Raw genomic sequence first — 22208 nt, 5'->3', positions numbered from 1 at the left:
GAAGACTGGTGAGACAGAATTGTTGTTAAGGGCTCTCCATTAACAGAAAAAGCGTCAATTTGCTGACACACTTTTCTCTCTCTCTCTCTCTCTCTCTCTCTCTCTCTCTCTCTCTCTCCCCTGCACCCTCTAAATCCTCTGACTGCTCTCAAGCCTCTGTGGGCCTTTGGAGGAATTCACACTGCCATGTGTGTGTGTTGTGCAACACACACACAGAAGTGGGGGGAATCAATGTGCTGCGCTTTGGGGCCTGGGACACAGTCAACATAGATTGTGTGTGTGTGCGTTCCACTCTGCATCCTGTTATGTATTCAATTCAGAGACAATGTTTCGTCTTCCTTCCTCCTCCATGAAACCCTTTGAGCGAGTTTCAAGGTATTTGTGTTTTTCAAGAGCCTTTTACACCACATTTGTCTCCTTTCCATTGTTTGTCTGTCTTCACAGTCCCTTCACTGGCTTAGATCCTCACACAAAGGTCTTGTAGTCCTGTCCTCAAAACCACAATAGCAAGCGCCTGGCTGCATACAAAACAGTTACAGCTTAAGTGTCTGTGTTGTGATGGTTTTGACAAATAGGGTTTTTCAAGTGTACCGTTGTTTAAATGACCAACATAGTGATGCAGGTGATATTCAGTGTTGTTTCAGCGGTCGTCGTCATGTGTTTGGTAAGTGTCTCTATGGCATGCGGCGCTCTAAATGTACTTTGTTCCTGGGTTTGGTGTGGGGCTAGTTTCAGATACGTTGAGACTCATCACACAACGGGGCTTCAAGCTTCATGACAACATCAGCAACATAGTCACTATGACAACAAACCATGCTGATGTTTAGCAGGTTCACGGTTGACCATGTTCATCTTAGTTGAGCTTGTTTGTATGCTAACAAATAGGAGGAGCCCATATGTGAGACAAATTGATATTTTGAATTGTATGTTGCATTTTAGAGTAATTGGTGGCACATCAAGTTCAGTTATAGTGTCTTGGTTATTCAAAATATAGAAATGGCAACCATATTTAGTTTTGACAACCAAAAGTTGGAGCGTTGGCAAACATTTTGAAAAGTAAATGTTAAGACCAGTGAGGACGTAACCCCAAATACTGTACATACTATGTACTGAGCTTGATGGGAAAGAATTGCACAAATGACGGTTGCAACCAGATGATGCCTCTGACGAAACAGAATTTAACTGGTTTGTAACATAATTGTGTTCAATACATTCAAGCCAGAAATCTCAAACACCCACAGATCTTTTGCCTGCACAGAATTCTGTGCCAATTCCTCCAGTAGAGATCTTACAGGACACGTGGAAACTTTACCTGCTGGTGGGGCCAGATGAAAAGAGTCTATTATAGTAATTAGGATTGATCGTCTGGGCACAATGGATACTGGTATCAAATGAAATAGCAATTTATCCAATAGTTCAGTTAAAACATATCATGCTTCTGTTGCCCAAAAAGTCTGTTTTTAGGGAAGGGATGTCGGGTTGCCACCAATCAATGGTGCACAGATTGACTTAAATAACAAAATGGTGTTGAAATGGACGCTACAAGAGCTAAGAGTGCTAGCTGTTGGAACGGTGGGAAGCGCCCACCTCCACAGAGATCACAGCTGATGTTACACAGAGGGTTTCAAATCAATACAAAATATTTATTAGAAAGGAAATTATAACCTGATTGCCTTTCAAACACAAACTGCAGTTTATAGTAACACAATTGAAAGAATGAATACTAATATTTATTTTATTCAAAGCAATTATTTGAAATGGGAATGTTTTTAATGCAAATAACAACTTTAGATCATGATAACATATAAACACTTATATGTTATTATTTTTTTTAACTCCTAGCTCTTTGGTCAATGGAATAATTGGTAAAATCCAAAATACTAGCTGCAGCCGTACTTAGACGCTTGAATGAGTTTAGGATTTAATGGCTCCTTGCTTTAATGGAATAACCCCACCTTTCTTGCATGTGTAGTTCAGTGGCAATTGTTGGAATTAGTAAGCTGACTCAGCGTCTTCCCTTGAGACCGCTTGTGTTACACTACATGTCAGGCACATCTTGTTTTCAACTGTTGTCAAATTGTCAGCCTCCGCATGTGTGTTTTCTTCCCCGAAGTCCGTTATCCAGTCTCTGACCGCTGCCAGAAAGAGCACTTGTCAGGTGGTTGCACCTGGAGGTGCCGAGCACTTTTATCTGTTTGTAGCTCATTAGTTTCTTTGCCCCATGAAAATTTCAAGTATTTGTTGAAGCACCAAATGCTTCTCAGACGCTTTGTCTTATTCACACCTTTTTTTCCTCACAGAAATAGAAAAAAGTCTTACTCATCTGTTTCCTGGCCAACTCTATTATATTTCTTTTCAACATGTTTCCACTTATTTTCATCACAGAACATTCCCTCACTCGTATCTAGGTGCTGCTTTCAGAATCCCATGGAAGCTGCCTTGCTTTGTTCCACAGTGAGGCCCTTTAATGTTGCGCTGTCACTGGCTTCCTCGGTTTCTCCTCAGTCGCAAAGCGTACTCCCGTGACAACTAGGCCTGCCTCCTAGGCCCGTCGTCCTCACTGCAACCTTCCCTATCTCTCCCACGCACACACCCTCAAACGCACACGCGCTATTCAGCTTCATTCTGTGTGCAACGGGTGTCTGACAGGAGACGGGTGGCACAGATTTCACCCAGACAGGGTGTCACCACTGCAAAGTGCTGCTCTCTCATGGCTGATGTATGGGGGGGAATCAGCGCTCTGACAAGCCATTAGTTATGCTCAGACACGAGCAGTTAAATAATCAGCTGCTTTGATAATTTGATAATGCATAATTGCAGCGGAGGCGGGTTTACCCCAGTCCGCCACGTCGCAGCCCGTCTACCCTCTCACCGCTGGTGGAAGCTGTCATTCCCGTTTAGCGGTGAGCTGAGGGTACCTTGACAGACAGGTGGAAGGGGGCAGAATGGACTGTCATCAGGGTCACTGAGGTCTGGCATATTCCGGTCGCACCGCCTATCCTCCCAGGAGACATCGTCTTCCACAGGGAGAGAGAGAGCAGCGCTGCAGCGCAGCCTCTGATGTGCAAACGCAACAGAGTGACAGCTCCTTAAAACGTCTCTGATTCTACTTCCCTGCAGACGCAGAGGCACAACCAACAGGATACCGGTTGTAAAAAGCCTGCCGGTGTACCTTGTGTCAGGCCTGCAGTCTTATTTCTTGCCGCTGTAAAAGCTGTAATTTCCTTGATGCTGCTCAGCTTTCTTCATGCTGTGGGCGCACTGCCATGAGCGTAATTTCTTTGAGCTAAATCAAGCAGCCAAGTGTGCACGGTAGATCCAGAGGGAGGGCTACGGCATGGCACATGCAGCGCTTTGCCTCCCCATCCCCCACAAACCGGGTACCCCACAATACATTTCTGTGGTCTGGTCTAGATCACGCCAGTGCGAGACCATTGGAAATAAGAGCAATTGTGTTTATTTTATCTTTTCTTTCTGCTGTTCTTGCTTGCCATTTAATAAGTCTATGTTTCATGTTGCCACTAGGAATGTGTTCTAGTGCAGTGGTCCCCAACCACCGGGCCGCGGACCGGTACCGGTCCGTGGGCCGTTTGGTACCGGGCCGCACCACAGAAAACTTTTTTCTGAAAAAGGCTTTATTTTGAAAATTGACCAGATTTTCTCCTAATTATGTGCGCTCGTCCCTCTGACAGATTCCCCACCAGGCGTTTTTCTTGTCCTTTTACCGTTTCAGTTTCGCCGACCAGCGAACACAGAGCGCGCGACTACTATCCGCCCCCGCCCCGTCGCTCGTTCCCCCCGCAACGACTACTATTTTGCGGACCGGTCGACCTACTCGACCGGTCCGCAAAATATTGCCTGACATGAAACCGGTCCGTGAGGTAAAAAAGGTTGGGGACCACTGTTCTAGTGTAGAGAAACATTTGGATTGGCTGGCACAGGGTAGGAGTACTCACCAATTTACCAACTGGCTGTCTGGGCTGTACTAGATGAGCTAAAATACGTCTTTTATCCTTCGGAGCCGCCGACGTGATAACACATGCTGTATGAAGCGGTTCTGTACATCAAAAGGCCTTTTAGAGAAACGTTGAAAAACCAAGAGAACCAGGCGGTCTCTGTCTTTGTTCTTTTCTTTGTCTTTTCATCTCTCGAACACACTGTCTCTCTCACCGTGTTTCTGGTCGTTCTCCCAGACTGTGTCTGTCGTCTCTGGAGATATGAATATAATACACATTCCTCTGCAAAACCTGTCAAAGTAATTGATTTGCCTGATTAATGGCAGGGACAGGGGAATGTGTGTCATGTGTGTCATAGAAAAAGGGGAGTCGCGTAAAGATATGTCCTCATCTGTAATATTTCATTAGCCAGTTAATTGAAAAGTGACATACGCAGAACCTGTTGTCTGGGAATATGAACTCCCAGACTTACCGAATATGCTTCACTCTGTTGAGGCAGTTTAGCTGTCTTTAGTATTTTTTTATTAAATTACTGCTAAGTGGATCACTTACTTGCGGCAGGTATTTCTCTTCTGCTAAGAAAGTGTATCATATATTAATGTATCTGCCAATATGAAGAAGGCATCATCTTGTGCTCTGGTAATTGCATTCAGTTGGATTTTGATGATGAATGCAAAAAGACAATGGCTGGCTGAGATAACATGACCTGATTTTGACCTGACTTTGCCCACGTTCATCCAAAATCTGTAAACCTTGTCTAATAGAGGTCTTAACATCTGGATCTACATTCAACCCCTGGATTCCACCCCATTTGAAAACATAGAACTATCCCTTTCAACCTTTTTAAAACAAACTCTTGTTTGATCACTTGGAGACATGTGGTCACTTGGGCTCTTAATTCCTATTAATCTTATCTAGTAATGACAGGGAGAGGTTTGAGTGCAGGTTTAGATTTTACGAAAGGATTCCTATTGAGGTTCAATGATAAAAACTAAAATGATGTAACCTACCGTGAACAACCGCAAATTGCTTCTGATGTCCTGTGTAATCCCTTCTGAGAAGTAGCAGTTATTAGGATTCATCTGGAAGGTGAGAGGAGTGGACAGGAAGGTGTGGGTGCTGAACACAGAGCACTTAGGATTTATCATCCTTGCAATTTGTTGGAATGGTGTGAATGCATATTCATAGAAGCCCTGTAAGCGCTCAGACCAGATGTTGTGCACAGTGGTTGTGTTGAACTATTTGAAACACCTGATGGTAGTCATTCAACTTTAACAACCCATTATAATGATGAACTCTGTGATTAGAAGTTGTGTGCCAGTGGAAGCATAATTGCTCTACTATTAATTATAAAACTACTATTCGAATGTAAAAAAAAAACACAACAGCGGCAGAGGCGTGACTGTCTGCTTTTCGGGTGGCGTGCGCCCGTACTGGCTATATTGCATGAATAAAATAGACTAGATGACTACAACAGCTTCATGCACTGGTTGGATTATTTGCTATTAGTTAATTTAACTTACTTATTTATATAGGTAATATGTTGTTAAATTGGTTTAAACTTAACTAAATTACCTATACAAGTAGTTATGTCTCGTTGTATTAATTCTTCCTGTTATTGACGTGTCTAATGTGCAACCAGATATTCGAATATATTCGAATACCTATGTTTTTATAAAGCAAATATTCAAACGTCATTTTTTCAGCACTTTTGACAGCCCTAGCTTGCAATCCTCTTTCCAGGTGAAATGTTCCTTCATAAAATTGAGGATCTGCTGCTAACCTCTGGGTCAAAGTGAAACCCATAGCAGTGGTTTCCCATGGAGCATGTCATGGTATTGTAGCTCTCAGCTTGGAGCGGACAGTAATGATCGCTGTGCCTGACCTTTACTCTGCTGGATTTCCCTTCTCAGTAGCCGAGGCCTCTTCATCAGTGACACTGTTGGACAAACACTTGTCTTCGCTGGTAGATCAAGGGGCTCGTCACTTAATGTGGAAATAAAAGCACTTCAGTAAGACTGTGTACGAGCTGACTAGTGCTCGTAAGGACTCTGGTGCCTTTTCACCACAAAAGATGAAGCCTATTATCATTATTATCGCCAGATGCTTGCAATGAAAGTTTTAATTGCCGGTTTGTGTATTCCCGCGTACCTTTAGTGCCTCTGCTGCTCCCGTTACATCTGGCTCACAATCAGAGGCACTTGCTTTTTTTCATCAGCCTCCCACTCTGCACGGCCGCTTATGGAATTGTTTTTTCTTCTTGCAGTGACACTATATCATATTTTCACAAGCTGTTTAATTCATGCTGTTGAAGGTGATCTCATTTCATGAGTAACATCAATAGTTGTGTGTATGAGTGTGCGTGCCCATGTGCGTGTTATGAAGCCAGGAGAAAGTGTTGAATGTTTCATACTGTGATGTACGGTGTAATGATTCATCGTAAGATTGTTCATAATTGATCTAGTGAACCCGGATGCCAGTTTAAAATACCTGAACAAGGTATTTCATACGAGTCCTGAATAGAGTTGAATTAACGTGAAGCTGTGAAAAGTTACTTGAGGGATTCAATTTAAAAACGGTAGTTCTGGCAATATTCTGTTTATGTGATCTCTTTTAAGAGTACTTTTGTCGAAGTTATGAAGTCAGACATTCCAGTCACATGCAGACAGGTGCTGTTGAAGGTAAAGAAAAACCCAAATGTTAGGACCTTTGCGAGCAGGGGTGACGGTCACTTGAGGCACAGCGCAAAATCCATGATAACAAATTTTCCCTAAGCCCTCGTATCAGCCGTCTAATGTGTTTTGTGTAATCAATTGAGCCGCTCCCAGCACACACACCAATGTGTCTTACCCCATTCACCCAGAGAAGACCGACGTGATCCTTTCCCATTTCCCATGTTGCACATTATCCTCATTCAATATAGAAGGCTTATAATCCTGTAAGCCAGTCTTGTTCGTTCGTTCAACGCCTTTGATGCATCATGTACAAGATCTTCTCTCGAACCTTTCTATATAGTAAGGTGTGAATGTGTCTTTGTGGGCAGACAAATTGGTACGTACTCCAGTGTTCTCCTACAATTGTACAATGTACACACTGCACATTATTTCTGTTTAGTCTAAAAAATGTAAAACCCATTCTTTAATTGGATGCTTCTGGTCTCCATGGAAATAAGATATTGCAAGAAGACAAAAGATCAAATATTACACACATCTGGAGGCAAACACCCACATCCTGAACCCTCACTGTAGCAGTAGCCTCTGCTCACAATCTTTACAGAGGCAGGAAATAGAGCTCCGCATGCACCGTGTGCTGCATCGATTTAACTTAATGTTAACTAAGCTAAACCGTACACCTGTTTTCACAACGCTTCATGCACTCTGAGGATGTTTTTAGCCGCTGGTCCGATTTCGTGAATTGCCTAAAATAAAATCACTGGTGATACCGGGCTAAAAACACATCTAGGTGGTAGCTCAGTGTGGACAGTGAGAATGGACAGTTTCACGTTGAGAGCACTGAAAACAACTCTATAGGAGGCTTGTGGCAGGTCTCAAGGCAAACCAACAGCAGGAGTCAGAATCAGATTTTTTGCTTAAGTCCGGCTCCTGTTGTCCGACCTGCCCCTTTAAATGACGTTTTCTAATCGTCCGATGCCATTGGATCCAATTATCCATTCTCACGTCCACACACCTGCATGCAATTTTAGAGTCACCAATTAGCCTAACCCCCAGAACATGTCTTCGGACCGTGTGAGGAAGCCAGAGTACCTGGAGAGAACCCACACAGCCACGGGTAGAACATGTAAACAAACGAAGGTGATGAGATGAACGCATCCAAGTTCATCTGAGGGAATATTATCATTTGCTTCTGTTTGGAGCAACAAGTACTCGGACACATAACGAACAACTGAGTGAGCATCAGTGCAATTTAATGATCTTCTTTCCGTACCCAGTTGCTAAGCAACCTGCACTCTTCTGTCTGAAGCCACAGCATACCAAAAAAACATCACGCCATTGGTGTGAGGAGCGGAGGAATGATGGCAGAGAATGCAAAGCTTTTACTATTTTCTTTTTGTTGAATGTTGACCCCGGGTTTGGTTTTTAAAAGCACCTCTTTACAGTTTGAAGCTGTAGCTAAATAAGTAGTAATAGTAAGAGAGTAAATCAGCCCCTGCTTGGTGGCCGTGAGATGTGACTGTTGCATTAGTCTACAGCAGGCTGTGTCAGCCTGCTGGGCTAATTTAAACACCCGTCCTTGGCTGGAGAGCCCATGGTGGGGGCCACTTTTATTCAGATGCCATTAACCAAACAACGGTGTTGTATCGGAAGAAAGAAGGGGAGAATTGAAGAAACCAGCTCTAAGTTTCTCCACCCAAAAACCACTGCCTAAGAGCCTGACAGCAGTGAGGAGGAGAGAGGCAATTTCAGGACAGCATCGCTCTATTCACTGCCTCCCCAGTCAATTTTCTGCTGCAAATCATAGAGGTGGCGGAGCAAAAAGAAAAATAACGAAGTGAGAGCTGTTGCTACAAAGCCACAGCTTGAGGAAAATCAACGTTTTCTGTTTCCCTTCTCCCCAAGTCCCAGGAGAGGGCTGCTTTCCCTTCTGTGCTTGTTGTTCTGGCTCCACCGCACACAGAAATAACACAAAACAAAGCTTTTATTCTCAGAAAACAGTGGACAACAAATAGGCTTGGTAAACATCTGAGAGTAGGTTTTCCTCCCAACTAACAATGTTAATGCTTTCTCTATATAACTATTTAATTAATTAAACATCTTGAAGTGAAATAATACCCTTTTATTATCAGTACGGTTTGCATTCTTTTTCTGACATGTTTATTGCATGGAATGCACCTCACCTTCCCATTCAAGCAAGAGGTGCATGCTTCAACGAAGCTTTCACACAAAGCCTGAAACACTGTCCTGAATAGAAATAGGCTGTGTGTGCCTGTTTTAATGATCCCCACAACTCGTTTGTCCTGCACGATGACAAAAGAGGCAGTTCAAATCATTGGAAAAAAAACTAGTTGGTGGAGTTTGGGATGGTGGAGTTGCTCATTTGAGCCTGGAGTAGAAACCAAGTGAATCCACGCAAAAACGCACTCTCAGGTGCCGCTATTGCTGTGAGCACACAGTAATAATTGAAGATGTCAGATGAGTATATTAGCATATATCATCTCCTCTTGAACTGGAGAGTCAGATGACAAAAAAGGAGAGTGAGCGGATTAGAGTGAAGATAAAGTATTTCCATCAAAATAAATGTACATTTGATATTTAAATCCATAATATGAAACGTGTACTTATTGTTGAACACGATGACCACACAGTTCCACTCGATCCAGGAAAGAACAATGCACGTCCTGCTGCCGCTCTGTGCACCACCACTACAGCTTTCATGGCGTGCTGCCCTCACTCGGCCAGGAAAGCCACCTGTTTCCTGCTCGAGGCGCTTCCTCCTCTCTCTTCAGGAATCAGGAATCAGGAAACATTTATTAGCCAAAATATGTCAAACATACAAGGAATTTGTCTTGGCGGTTAGTGCGCGACAGTAGACAGATAAGACAACAGTGCACAGGTAATAAAATAAAGTGGAATGAAATGCTAGTGCAATGGGTTAGTAAGAATAAGGCTAAGGCTATGGGTTAGTAAAAAACAAGGGAATAAAGTTAAACAAATTTTAAATATTAAAAAGTTAAAAAGAAAAGTATTAAGCATAAAGTGCACTGACAAACAAGTAACAGACAAGAGACAAAGTGACAAGTGACATAGTGATGAATTGCAGTTAAAGTGGCATGTGCAGTATGAGGGGGAGTGACCGGTGGAGTGTTATAGTCAGGCAGTGGGGGACCGTTGATGAGCCCGACTGCCGACGGGAAGAAACTGTTGGTGTGGCGGGAGGTCGTAGTCCTGATGGACCTCAGCCTCCTGCCAGATGGAAGGGGCACAAACAGTTTATGTCCGGGGTGGGAGGGGTCGGCCGCGATCTTTATAGCAGAGCTAAAAAGATCTACGACCTCCCGCCACACGAACAGTTTCTTCCCGTCGGCAGTCGGGCTCATCAACAGAGCCCGGTCCCCCACTGCCTGACTATAACACTCCTCCTCTCTCTTCAGCTCTTAAGACCTTGTGTCACCATGTGGCCAGCTTGTCAGTTTCTAGTCTAGTCTTCAAAAAACGAGCACCCTTAGTAGCGCTGTGTCTTTGTGTTTGGCGTGCGAGTGAGTGTGCCGGGGCTGCTGGCTGTTTTCTAAACCTGGTTACAAGCTTGGCACATGCTCGGTTCCCTGAACAAGTCCGACTGTTGTTCGATGCAATGCTTTGTAGCCAGAAAGACTTGTCATGTGGCATTTATTATACACATACATATGTTGTCGTCGGTGACATGGCACTCGCTGCCCAGAGAATTGCTTTCATAATGTTCCCAGCTGATGTATGTGTGCTTTACAGGGAATGTAAATCACTCGAGGCGTTCAGTTGAGCTTTGGTTCCAAGTCGTTCCACTCAAATTGATGCATGTTTTTGTGCCTCTGGGACTGGGAAAATGTATCAAATGTTTATGATATTTAATGCAGCCCAACATATCAGAGTTTCTTGTCCAGAATAGATATATATTTTTAAAACACATTGTGCTGTGTCTTTGCTCAAAGTGCTCCAAGGCGGCTGATCATCCACCAAACGAAAATAACTTCTGTGAGCATTGGAGGAGGATTCCCTATGGTTGATGCTCTACGTAGCTTTAGGCCCATTTAGTGATATGCAATATTTCTCTTGTATCAAGTATATCCTGACTAAAAACACTAACTGTAGCACTTAAGTTGTACTTATAATGGCACTTATGTATAGCAAGTTGTTGTAAATCGGCTCATTTAATGAAATTGCACTTTGTTGTGTTGAGTTTGTATGCTTATGGTTGAAATGCACTTAAGTTGCTTTGGACAAAGGTGTCAGCCAAATGACATGTAATGTAAAAGTAGTGATACATAGAAGGTGGTATCGGCCAAGGCCGAGTACTGATATGACACCAGTTATATTTTGAAGTTGGACGTCTCACTGTGTGGAAGATACAGGATCATTCTTTAATTCTTTTATTTTTATATATATATATATATATATGCAAGTTTGGACACAATTTCTTATTTAATTGAATGAGAAAATGATGATAATTTTTCCACTGGTACTGTGAAAACACATATATACCAAGCCACGAGACGATTTTAACAAAAAGTAGGGCCTCAGTTGTAGGCAGCTGGCCCTTTTCCACAGGAAGTGAATCGTCTTTAGTAGCTGTGAATCAGAATCCAATAAAAGCTCAGACCCAGTTCAGTCACTGTAGTCAATCTGTGTGCGAGTTTAACTAAATGGTTCATTTGCCTTCAAATCGGTCTGCAATTAGGTATAATTGTTTAAGCCAACAAGGGAAGCTTGAAAGGGAGATCTCCATCCCGCGTTGCCACTCGCCCTGGGATCATTATTCTCCTTCTGGTATGTTCCCATTTAGGTGTTGTCCTGCTTGTGCTTGCCTTTAAACTCAAATCGTATCATTCATATTCATCTACACACGAGAAACAACCTGTTAGCTGATGTCTGTGTGTAAGTCCTCCCAGGCTCTCACAAAGACACAGTTCTGTGCTCAGTTTGAGCTGCGGAGCCTCACGTTATCCTGCGCCCCTCAGAAGCCTCTATCTGCTCTACTTGCTCAGTGATTAACATGAAAAAAGCGCAGCTGAATGTGCTCCTCATGTTTTTTTAATCAGGGGAATGATGTGCACTCTCGGTGTCATGCAATATGCTCATTATGTCGTCAAGATGCATACTGACAGCACATGCAGCGTCATGAAACAGACGCACGATGATGGTCTGTTGGATCAGTGTGGGCAGAGTGTGAGATCCAACGTTGTGCCTCCGGTCGTGTCTCGTTTGCAAACATTTTTATTGTGGCCACGTTGGAGACATTTCATGCAAGAAATCCATTTTCTGCCGACATCATTCATAATATGCGTGCATAAGTTGGTAACTGACTAAACCGCTTTTAGCTGAGTCACCTGTTTTAACACGTTCACTTGCAAAAACAAAACAAATGTGTTAAAGTTGCCAAACTACGTATGACAAAAGGAAGGAATACGAGTCAGGAAATCCCCTCCTGACTCAAATGAAAGAAGAAAAAAAAGCTCTTCTATCATAACATTAGTGCCAGGAAATTGTCTGAGTTTCTTTTTTTCTATCTGTGTATTTGAGAGCATTTTTGAAACTACTCTGTCAGGCCCCACTGTTGTATCAGAGCGCCATAGGTGAACAAACATCTTTGTCAGGGAATCATTTATTGGAGAGGTGAGAAGCTCCACTAGCCATGACAATCTTAACGCTGCGTACTATGCAGACGTTGGCTCACCTGCACCTGAACGATTCTTAGCAGCTGTGTGTGTTTTTATCTGGGAACCTGTGTCTATTCTGAGACGCTGCAATGGGTTCCAGTTAATGCATTTCCAATGTGTTGATAGTGTATCTATCCCTAACCGTGGTACGGGATCTACATGTGGCCACCCATCTGTGGACGAGACCCCCCCGGAAATAGTGTCTTCACAGAAATTCTGTCGGTCATTTCATATTTAACAACATCCCCCAAATCAGTCAATTAGAAAGACAAAACCCAAACGTAGCAGTCAGCGCTAGATGGAAACATCAGCATGTTAACATGCTCACAAATGACTAGCATGCTGGGGTTCAGCATTTAGCACATTAGTGTGCTAACATTAGCTAATTAGCTCTAAACATGCCGTAGAGCTGAAGCTGATGGAATGTCATTAGATGGCACGAGATGAAAAGATTAGATTCAGAATTAAATTTAGAAAGTCATTATGATTCATCCTGAGGGGAACGTGACTTTCTGAGCTCAATCCAATGGTTGTCCGGACCTTTTATTAATTACCACAAATATCCAGTTCACAATTAGCTCATGGCTCGTGGAGAAGTGAATTAACAGTGAGCTTTCGTGCTCTCTGAAGACGAGGCCCCACTGTGCTGAGATGCGTTTTCATCTTTATTTTTGTAACTACTTGACGTATTAAAACAATGAATACACCGTTTGTGTGGTCACGGTATTTGAGCTAAATAAGGACTGTGAGTGACGATAGTTTTCATGTCCTCATAGCTGGAATGTGACACAATTATGTGTGGCTGCGAGTCCTTGAACTACGCCCTGTTTGTGCTGCACAGATGGAGAAGCTCTCACTGAAGCATCGTGCTGTCAGATCGCTCCAGCTAGCTTTGATGGCAGCCTTAAGACAAATGCATTAAAGCAAATACATTTCCCTAAAATAAATCCATTCAAATTTGCGAGCTAAGTGTCACGGTGTGGTTTTATTTCCTGTCTTATTTTGTAGTTTTCTGCTTCTTGTCTCCCCGGGTAACTTCACTTCCTGCCTCGTCCTGTCATCGTCTGTGATTGTCTGATTGTTTCCACCGGTGTCCAATCACCTGCACCTCCCTAGTGTATTTAAGCCTTGTGTGTCTCCTGTCACTTGTGACGTCATTGTCTATCGTCGTCGATGGTCGTAGTTCCTGCCTGCCGTTTTTCCCCTGGTTCGCGTGCGTTTTTGCCTGTTGGCCTTTTGCTTTTGCTTTTGGCCTATGGACGATTAAAGTCTCTTTTGTTTAAGAAGTCTGCGCTTGAGTCCTGCCTTCCTCCACCCATCCCTGACACTAAGGAGATTTCCCACAAGTATTCCTCAAAAGCTCTCTCACCTACGAAGAAACTCTGGCTTCACATATTCTCGGCAGGTTCCGAGTTGTGTTCACCTGTTGATTCTTTGTGTATGTAATTATCTTACCTACTATTAAATGCTTTGTCCTGGTCAGAATTTAACAAAATATTTATTTTGTTGTGAAAAAGTGTTTTATAGCCTGTGATGTTTTATCAACCAAAGTCTGTATTGTGGACGGGTCTTCCTCTCCAGCAGCTCACATGCTCTTCTTGTCTCGAGATGTCTCTGTTGTCTCTGTCTCTGTCGCTGGACCGACTGCTGCATCACGACTTTGTAACTTATTTTCTTTAAGTCTTTGTGTTTCTCTCTTCTTTTTGTTGCTTATTCAAGATGCATAAACTGAAAGCTCTGGGAAATCACCTGTGCTCAAGTTATTTAGTGCTTTTTATGTGGGTTCATAACAAAAGAAAATTAACGTCAAAGAGGGATGTGATAAACATGACTTTTGAGTGGTTTCATATTCATTGCTAAGTCTGGTAAAATACAGCTATTGGGGAGTTGTTGTTCCGGGTGTCTTTAATCTTCAGAAAATGTTTAGTGGAGAGGCTGTTGGTGATACAGTAGTTTTTTTCCATCATGACACAATAAATGAATTGGAGTAGGACAGAATATGTAACAATTTTAAATGGTATATAGTGTACCAGTGTCTATTTTGGCAATGGAGCATCAACTTCCAGTTTAAGATCCTTGTGATTTTATTCATATTTTATTATTAAAGTTGACAAGGTGATTTTTAAAATGTCTTTACTTTGTTAAAACTTCAACACATTTGAATCCTCATTATGATGGTAATAGTTGGTTATTTCTTGGTATCATGAAATATCATCTTTGACAGATTTATTTTAGGGCTGCAACTAATGACTTTTTTCCATTATATTCTTGGTGAGTCATTCAATTACAAATCACAACTGCAATATCTCAGCCCAAGGTGACTTCATGTTATTTTTTATACCCAAACCCAAAGACCTTTACACCACCTTGAGTTTGTGAATGAGACGAGTAACAGGTCCTGAATACCTTTCTACTAATACGTTTCTGTCCATCTGTCTTTGGAGGGATTGTATCACTACAATATCTTCACATCCACTAAACCTTATAGGTGTTCAGTTGAGATTCAGCCTTCATGGCTGAGTTTAGAGATGTGCAAGTGAGCGACAAAGAGGAGAGGAGTTGAGTTCAAAACCTGGCAAAGCGCTTTTCTCTCGCTTTTCTCTTATTCAGCCCAAATTATTTGAGAAACATGAGTGTGTATTACCCTGAATATTGTTTTGTATGCTTTGTCAAAAGCATGCAATATTTGAAGAATTGTTCAGTTGTTCAGAATTTCGTTATTGTGGCGAGGATAAAAATTATGTTTTCTTTTTAAAGATTAGTATTTATAAATTTAAATCAAAGTGAACATGGCTGCAACAACTCCATTTTAACAGGTATGCGTATATGTCCCAGTCTAAAGTGTGTTTTTCTGCAAACATAAAAACCTAAACATTAGTTTGGTCATTTAAGATGATACAGAAGGGGCTGGTGATCATATACCATACATCCCATGATTTTATATAACACATGTACGCATGTGGTTCAGCTGTTCTGATCAAAACTACATTACCAATCCAGTCGGTCGGGCCAACACTTGCCCGATGCTATTTCACAGCTACCAAAAATGTGCTAACCAGGTCAAGCTCTCCCTGAAGAAGGAGAGACAATCCACTGCTCAGCCAGCTGGCTGTTATCCTGAAGTACCCCACAAGGAGAGATTGTATCTATCATTCTTTATTGGCAGTCATTAGGTCTTCCTCGTGTGGACTTTGTCTGTTGTTGTGCAGAGATGTGAGGCGTATGCGTTTCGTGTGTGTGTGTGTGTGTGTGTGTGTGTGCGGATGTGCTGAAAGCAGCATTATCGTGGGTGCGTTTCACTCGGCTCCTGCTGTCTCCCTTCTAATGTGTTAGATGTGCAGTACTTTCATATAGGTAACATTTGATGACATCGATTAAAAGCAAAACCAAACATAGAAGATGTTTTTAAGAGGTAATGGCAGCAAAAGATAAACAGAACCCCCCTCTCCACAGAGAGACACACACAATCATGGATTCATGCACTCTGTCTCTTTTATTCATCCCTTTATGCACAGCTTTATTTCAATGCATATTTCATTTATATTAAAAGTGGCAATTACATTGAACCTCACACAAAGGATGTATTTCACTCTAGAAAATCGGATGTTGCACAAAATATTAATTTTGTGCTGGCAGTTTGTGGCATGTGGTAGTTTACATTTTTTACAGACTGCGGATCCAGTTTACAATGATATCTTGCTATTTCATTTCTTGTGTTTTTTCTATTATTTTTCACTAAAAGTAACCTACACTTTATACAATCATTAAAAACATACGGTATCTATAATACGCCAATATTTTCCATTTTCAAAGTCAAAACGCTGGACACAAGATGTGTTCCACTTCACTGAAAAGTTTCGTATATGACAAGTTTTTCAAATGAAGGTTAGCAGGTAAGCAATGAAAGAAAGGCTTCTCAATATAATGCAATAAAATAAAGTGAAAGAACACAGTTGCCTTCCAGATGAAAACCTGTTGTCAGGTTACCTACAGACATGCGTTACAGCTGTTTTACTCCACACTGTAATCACTCTCCACATTTCCCAATCACAGGAATGAAAGCTTGTGGAGGGTAAGCCATATTGAGCAATTACTTTTCTTTTGTGTTTTTTTTGTGTTTTTTGCAGGCGCTGTAATCGTGAATTTGTCTTGCTATTGTTCGCTGGGCAGGCTAAACATTCTGTGCATAATTTATTTCAGGCAATCAGTTGGCTGGGAGGCTTAGAAACAGGCGGAACCCCGGCACAAAGGAACCTTTCTCAGCCACATCATAACTTTGTCACTTACGCTGTGCTCTGACAATGCATGTCATGTTGCATTATTTGCCCGGGAAGAGTGTGGGTGGGCAAAGCAAACACGATTAGTTGATGTATGCATTTGTTTTTCTCCGAGTGAATTGCGGTCTTTAGAAATGGTTTCGTGAGTCAGTGCCAGTAGCACAAACATCTAACTCATCCCCCTGTCAGCAGTGCATATCTGCACAGACACGCTAATGGGGCTTCGAGGTGGTCCAACGAGGAACTGCTGCCTCTACTGATGCACCAGTAGTTTGTGGAAAAACGACATGTATTCCTTGTGTGCCATGTCTAATCTTTCACTCATGGAGAGTCCAGCTTGAGTGCTGTTCAATAAATATGTACTACCGCTAAATATATCATTACAGTCTTACTGCTCTGCATGTAAACGTCCTGCATCCAATCAGGTATTAGTACAACGGTAAAAGGAAAACATTGAATCAAATCAAAAGTAAATATACACAATTGGCAGCGGAGAAACAAGCACCAGCGTGATTGTATTATAATGTATGATTATATCATTTGATTATTATTACGAGAACATTATTGTGTTTGCAGCAGTCAATGCTATAGCTGGATTTGAACTGACTCATATTCTGTATGGTTTAATTTCTGCCACTAACCCTAAACCTGCGACATTCAGAGGTCTGTCAAATGCAGTGTTTCCCCTGCCATTAGACCATTAGATAAGGGGTCGGCCCGCACCGAGGGGAACACGGCACTATTGTCATTAACTCCAGAAAATACTCACTCGACACCGGTATAAAATCATCAGAACTGACACATACAAGTAGTGTGCCAAGTCAAAGGTCTTCATCTTCAGAACAGGAATATATAGTTGGAAGATAAACATGCTAAAACAGGGGGGGGGGGGGGGGGGGGGGTTTGTCTGCTCATTCAGACATATTCTGCGTCTCTTTGTGTTGGGCAATTCCCCCTGGAAGTACGAAGGCGATCAGATGAACACACACAAACAGATGATGTGCGTGATGTGCTTTCTCCGGCCCTTCCATTCGAATCTTGCAGAGCACCGACATGTTCTAAGCTCAGCTTTGGCAGCTCTGTGTGCGTCTTCCCGTTCAACCACAAGGCTCCTCTCTGAAGGCGGCTCCACCAGTTTAAATTTCTCCCTGGAGGTATTAACAGCAACATCCAAATAGTCCACAATAGAGCAAAACAGGTCAACCTTTCACATAACAAAGCTGATTTGTTCCAGAGTTTTTACTGTGGACAGCTGTGAAACGTTACACAGACTCTGGGCAGCAGATGAGTGCTTCTATTGATCAGCACTGTCAAGCCGTATAGCCCCATGTGTGGAGCCTGCTATGTTGGAGTAGAAGCTCATCGCTGTGTTTTCAGAATACAGTCTTCATCATGAAGAATCTTCTTCTGATGTAGCTTGAGGGTGCTGACGGGCAAACTGTGCTGTGCGTCCTCGGTTTCCTGCTCAGAAAAGACCTACAGGTGAATAAATGCTCAGTCAAAGTTTCTACTCAGCCTCTTTGCTTCACCTTCTTCAGAGTTGAATGTTATTAAGGCCCTTGACATGTGAGGTAATCAAGCTAAACTGGTTTAAATTACTCCATCAATAATTGTTGTATTGCTTTGAAAGTGAGACAACAACAATGGTTGGACCATAGTATGAAAGCAGTACCATGATATATTTAGGAATCAGGAAACATTTATTGCCATAATATGTCAGACATACTGTATATTCCGCACTATAAAGCGCACCGGATTATAAGGCGCACCTTCAATGAATGACCTATTTTGAGACATTTTTCATATACAGGGCGCACCGGATTATAATGCGCATAAGATACTGCAGTCAAACGTTTGGCGTCGGGGCAGGTGGAGGGGGGGTGTGTGGGGAGGTGGAGACGGTGCTTTCAGGGTCCGATCGATGCTGCGAGGTGCGTCCGCTCCCGCCGCCCCCCTCGCCATCCACGCCTTAAATCTTCGGCTGCTCTCCAGCCGCGCCGCCTGCCAAGGGCTCCTTTTAGAATAACTTATTTTCCCCGTTAAGATGGTTCAGCTACTGTAAAGAAAAGGGCGCCGTCTCTCGCTCTTTAATTTCATTATCTCATCAGCTTTGTTTCTCCGACGCGCCCTGAAACAAGCTCCGTATCTCACGCGCTTGAGCGCCGCTCAACATCTCGCCGCCGTAGACCGAGCTTTGGCATGTTTGGCAGAGCGCCTTGAGCGCCGTGTACAACTTGTATGGATCAACCGATTAACCAATTGATCCATATATATAAGGCGCTCCGAATTATAAGGCGCTCTGTCGTTTTTTGAGAAAATTAAAGGCTTTTAAGTGCGCCTTGGAATGCGGAAAATACGGTAGTTGGAAGTTGACTTGGCGGTTGGTGTGTAACAGCGGACAGTACGACAATGGACGACAAGTGCACGAGGAATAAAATAAAAAATAATGCTATGGGTTAGTAGTATAAGGCTATGGGTTAGTTTAAAATAAAGGAACAAAAGTTAAAGTTAAAAATATTTTAAAATTAAAAAATAGTGCAGCAGCAAGTGAAATTCAACAACCTCACACACTTTATAGGTAAATTCAATGAAACGACCACTTGTCTGCAGCCATGCTAGTGTCTCGGTGAAGCCAAAAGTGTGCTCGTGGTAATGGCAGCCTGCCGATGTTAGGAAGATTATGTTCATCATGTTAGCCTGTTAGGGTGCTAACATTTGCCGATCAGCACCAATAACAAAACACAGCTGAGGATGGTGGGAAAGTCCTTATTCTGTCGTGTTCATGCTCTGTTAGAAATGTAAATGTGACGTGATAATGTAAGGTTTGATGAGAAGACAATAAACAATTCTTCTTGTGAGGACCATGACTATGTGTACCAAATGTCACGTTCGTCCAATATTGAATGAAATGTGTTTTGAAATCATGAACGACAACCTCATGGAGACACGAGAGTTTAGGTGACAAAGTCATTAGGATACATCATCAAGGAATGTCCAAACACAACTCTAGATGTTAAAATATACAGACAACACTGACCTGCTGATGGCACGTAACGAGAAGTCATTACAATTCATGCGGAGCCATTTTGCTCTTTTTCTAATTATTCCCATCGGCTTCTCTACTGTGTAAATACTGTGTACATTTGGAGCCCATTTACTCCACTGCTTTCTGTAGAATGGAGATTTTGGAGGTTATATGTCTTTTTTCCTCTGCACTTGAATAAGCTAAAGAGCAGATTTTCTCAGGTATAAAAATGTATATACACATTGATTTGAACGTGGTAGAATGATATGTTTGCAGAATCGTTATAGACTCATGCATCCTGTGAGTACTGTTCAGTACTAATCTATGCTTTCTCTTCTGAAAAAGAACCTGACACTGACGCCCCAAGAGTGCAGGGACAACCAGGCGGGGCCCCCACAGAAGAAAAAGGTGGCCAGGATCCCCAACGGCCTGAGCCTGGATTCCTGCAAGAACACTCACCACCCGCAACAGCCTTCAGACCAGGAGAACAACCCCCGCCTGGCACACACACGGGGCAAGAGGAAGAAGAAACATCTGAACAAGAAACACACAATGGTGAGCTCCTACTTAGTTTCCCAGTAAAATGTGTGTGCAGAAATGGCTCCAAGGCTTTTCACTTTTCTTTGAACTTCCTCAATACTTCACCAAAAGATACTTTATCTCTGGTCGTTTTGCATGAGTAAAAATCAATATGTGTAAATGATCAATTATGGTGCTGGGTAAATGATGGCACTGGTTCTGATGTTAGCTTTTTGGTGTCAGTCTAGCCTTTCTCACATGTAGAGGCTGTTTATGTTACAACTCAAAAAGAAAAGAGAAAACCGCACAGATTACTAATCATGTGACTTATGCATTTACAACACGCCATGAGTATAATACTTGAATTGTTCCGGTTGAATCAATGAAGTAAAAATGCTCTACTGGTGTGGAATATAGCCTACAAGTATATGAGTGTATGTATATCATTGTGCAGAATACCTGAACATATTTCTCTCTGTAACAAGGTGACAAGGTCACTGATGAATATTTATGCCACACTGATGCAGTGATGAATCTCTGCCAGCGAGGACAGCGAGTATCTGTCACGGCACAACCTACTGTTTACACACACACACACACACACACACACACACACACACACACACACACACACACACACACACACACACGAAGCAGTGACTCTGAGGTTATGCTCTGCCATTTCTCTGAGAGAGAGTTGGTCTTCTTGAGCTGCATATTCAAGGACATGCTCGTGTGGGTTGATGCAGGACACGCCCACATGAGGGAAAACAAAGACACACGTTACTAGGCGCTGCCTTTGAAATAGACCAGTAGGGGCAGTTTCATTTTATTACATAATACATCGCTAAGGAACTCACAACAAAATCATTTTCTTGGGGGAAATTGTCCTTTTTAAGCAAAACTTGTATTAAAATCTGCATGATTTGTGGGCTATTGATGGTGTCCCTCATGCCTCCATTTATGCAACATGTTTGTTATCAGGTAGTTGGCAGGTGTGTCTCTGGCATCTACTCTTTCGTCAGGTGTGTGGGTGTCCCCAGGTGCTTTGAGAGGCTTTTAGCTGAGCAGGTAGAGTGGCCCTGTGAGTGTGGTGCAGTGTGGCTGCATCCCATCCCTGTGTTGGGAGGCTCACCACTGCGGCCTGTGTGTCCCGTCGCTGTGCCGGCTAATGGACAGAGGGCGCCTACCTGCCACTTTCAAGCTGGTTGTGAACCGCTGTGGCGGCTGCGTGCAGACTGTACGGAGGCTCGCTTATTAATCTTGTCTTTAAACATGTCCCGTGTTGTTGGCTTCCCTGTGTGCACGTGGTTGTGTGTTACCTTGGCAGGTGGCTGTGTGGTTGGCTGCGGTCGTGCATTCTGGTCGTCGGTGCGTTTGGGAATGTTGGCGGAGGGAGCCCAACCTTGATCTCTGGATTACAGATGTGTTGATGCACACGTGAGTTCACAGACGCAAACACATCCAGCACATTCTCACCCACTCGCTCTCTCACTTAAACCGCACACTCACATATGCGCTCACACACACAAACAAAGCTGTACTCAGCATGTGTTGCCATACTGTTCCTCCACACAAATCACAGCTGGCTAGTGATGGGTTCAATGTGTCAAAGTCGTGTTGGCTTATTCACAAGAAGAAGTCTCTCGCTAATAATGGCTGCTTTTAATCTTGGTAATAATCAGAAATGATGTTAATCGTTATATTACTGATTGTGTGTCATTATGTGTTTGGCTGTAAGAGCAGATGAAAATATTTCAACCCTTTATAACCGACGCATAATTGAAAAGATGATCATATGCGCCCCTTTTAGTCCTCTCTGCAAAGAAACAAGTGCTATCAAGCAAAACTATTATCTTCTCTTTGGCTTCACTATGAATAAATCTTAAGCCATTGTCCTCCCACAAGGTTACACTTTAAATGTCAGAGGTCCGTCTCCAGTTTTCATTCTCCATTTAGAAGTGCTACAGTCTGGTGAGAGAGCTCTTGTTATCACTTATTAGTTTAAGTGGAGGGAGAAAGAACGATTTAGTGTTGAATAAAGCAATTTTCCCACTTTTTTT

General features: G+C 42.7%; 1 protein-coding gene across 7 annotated transcripts in view; it reads left to right on the top strand.

The window, feature by feature from the left end:
• The window catches only part of auts2a (activator of transcription and developmental regulator AUTS2 a), a 316878-nt gene that overhangs the window by 105527 nt on the left and 189143 nt on the right, over positions 1–22208 (top strand). For all 7 annotated transcript variants that reach the window (XM_078106530.1, XM_078106532.1, XM_078106535.1 and 4 more), the window contains one exon: positions 19972–20181. In XM_078106530.1, coding sequence (XP_077962656.1) covers positions 19972–20181 — 210 coding nt within the window. The remainder of the gene's footprint in view (positions 1–19971; positions 20182–22208) is intronic.

The sequence above is a fragment of the Gasterosteus aculeatus genome, chromosome 7, assembly GCF_964276395.1.
Source record: "Gasterosteus aculeatus chromosome 7, fGasAcu3.hap1.1, whole genome shotgun sequence".
NCBI classification, from domain to species: domain Eukaryota; kingdom Metazoa; phylum Chordata; class Actinopteri; order Perciformes; family Gasterosteidae; genus Gasterosteus; species Gasterosteus aculeatus.
The sequence above is the reverse complement of the archived record's forward strand: the minus strand, read 5'-3'. Positions and strand labels throughout refer to the sequence as shown.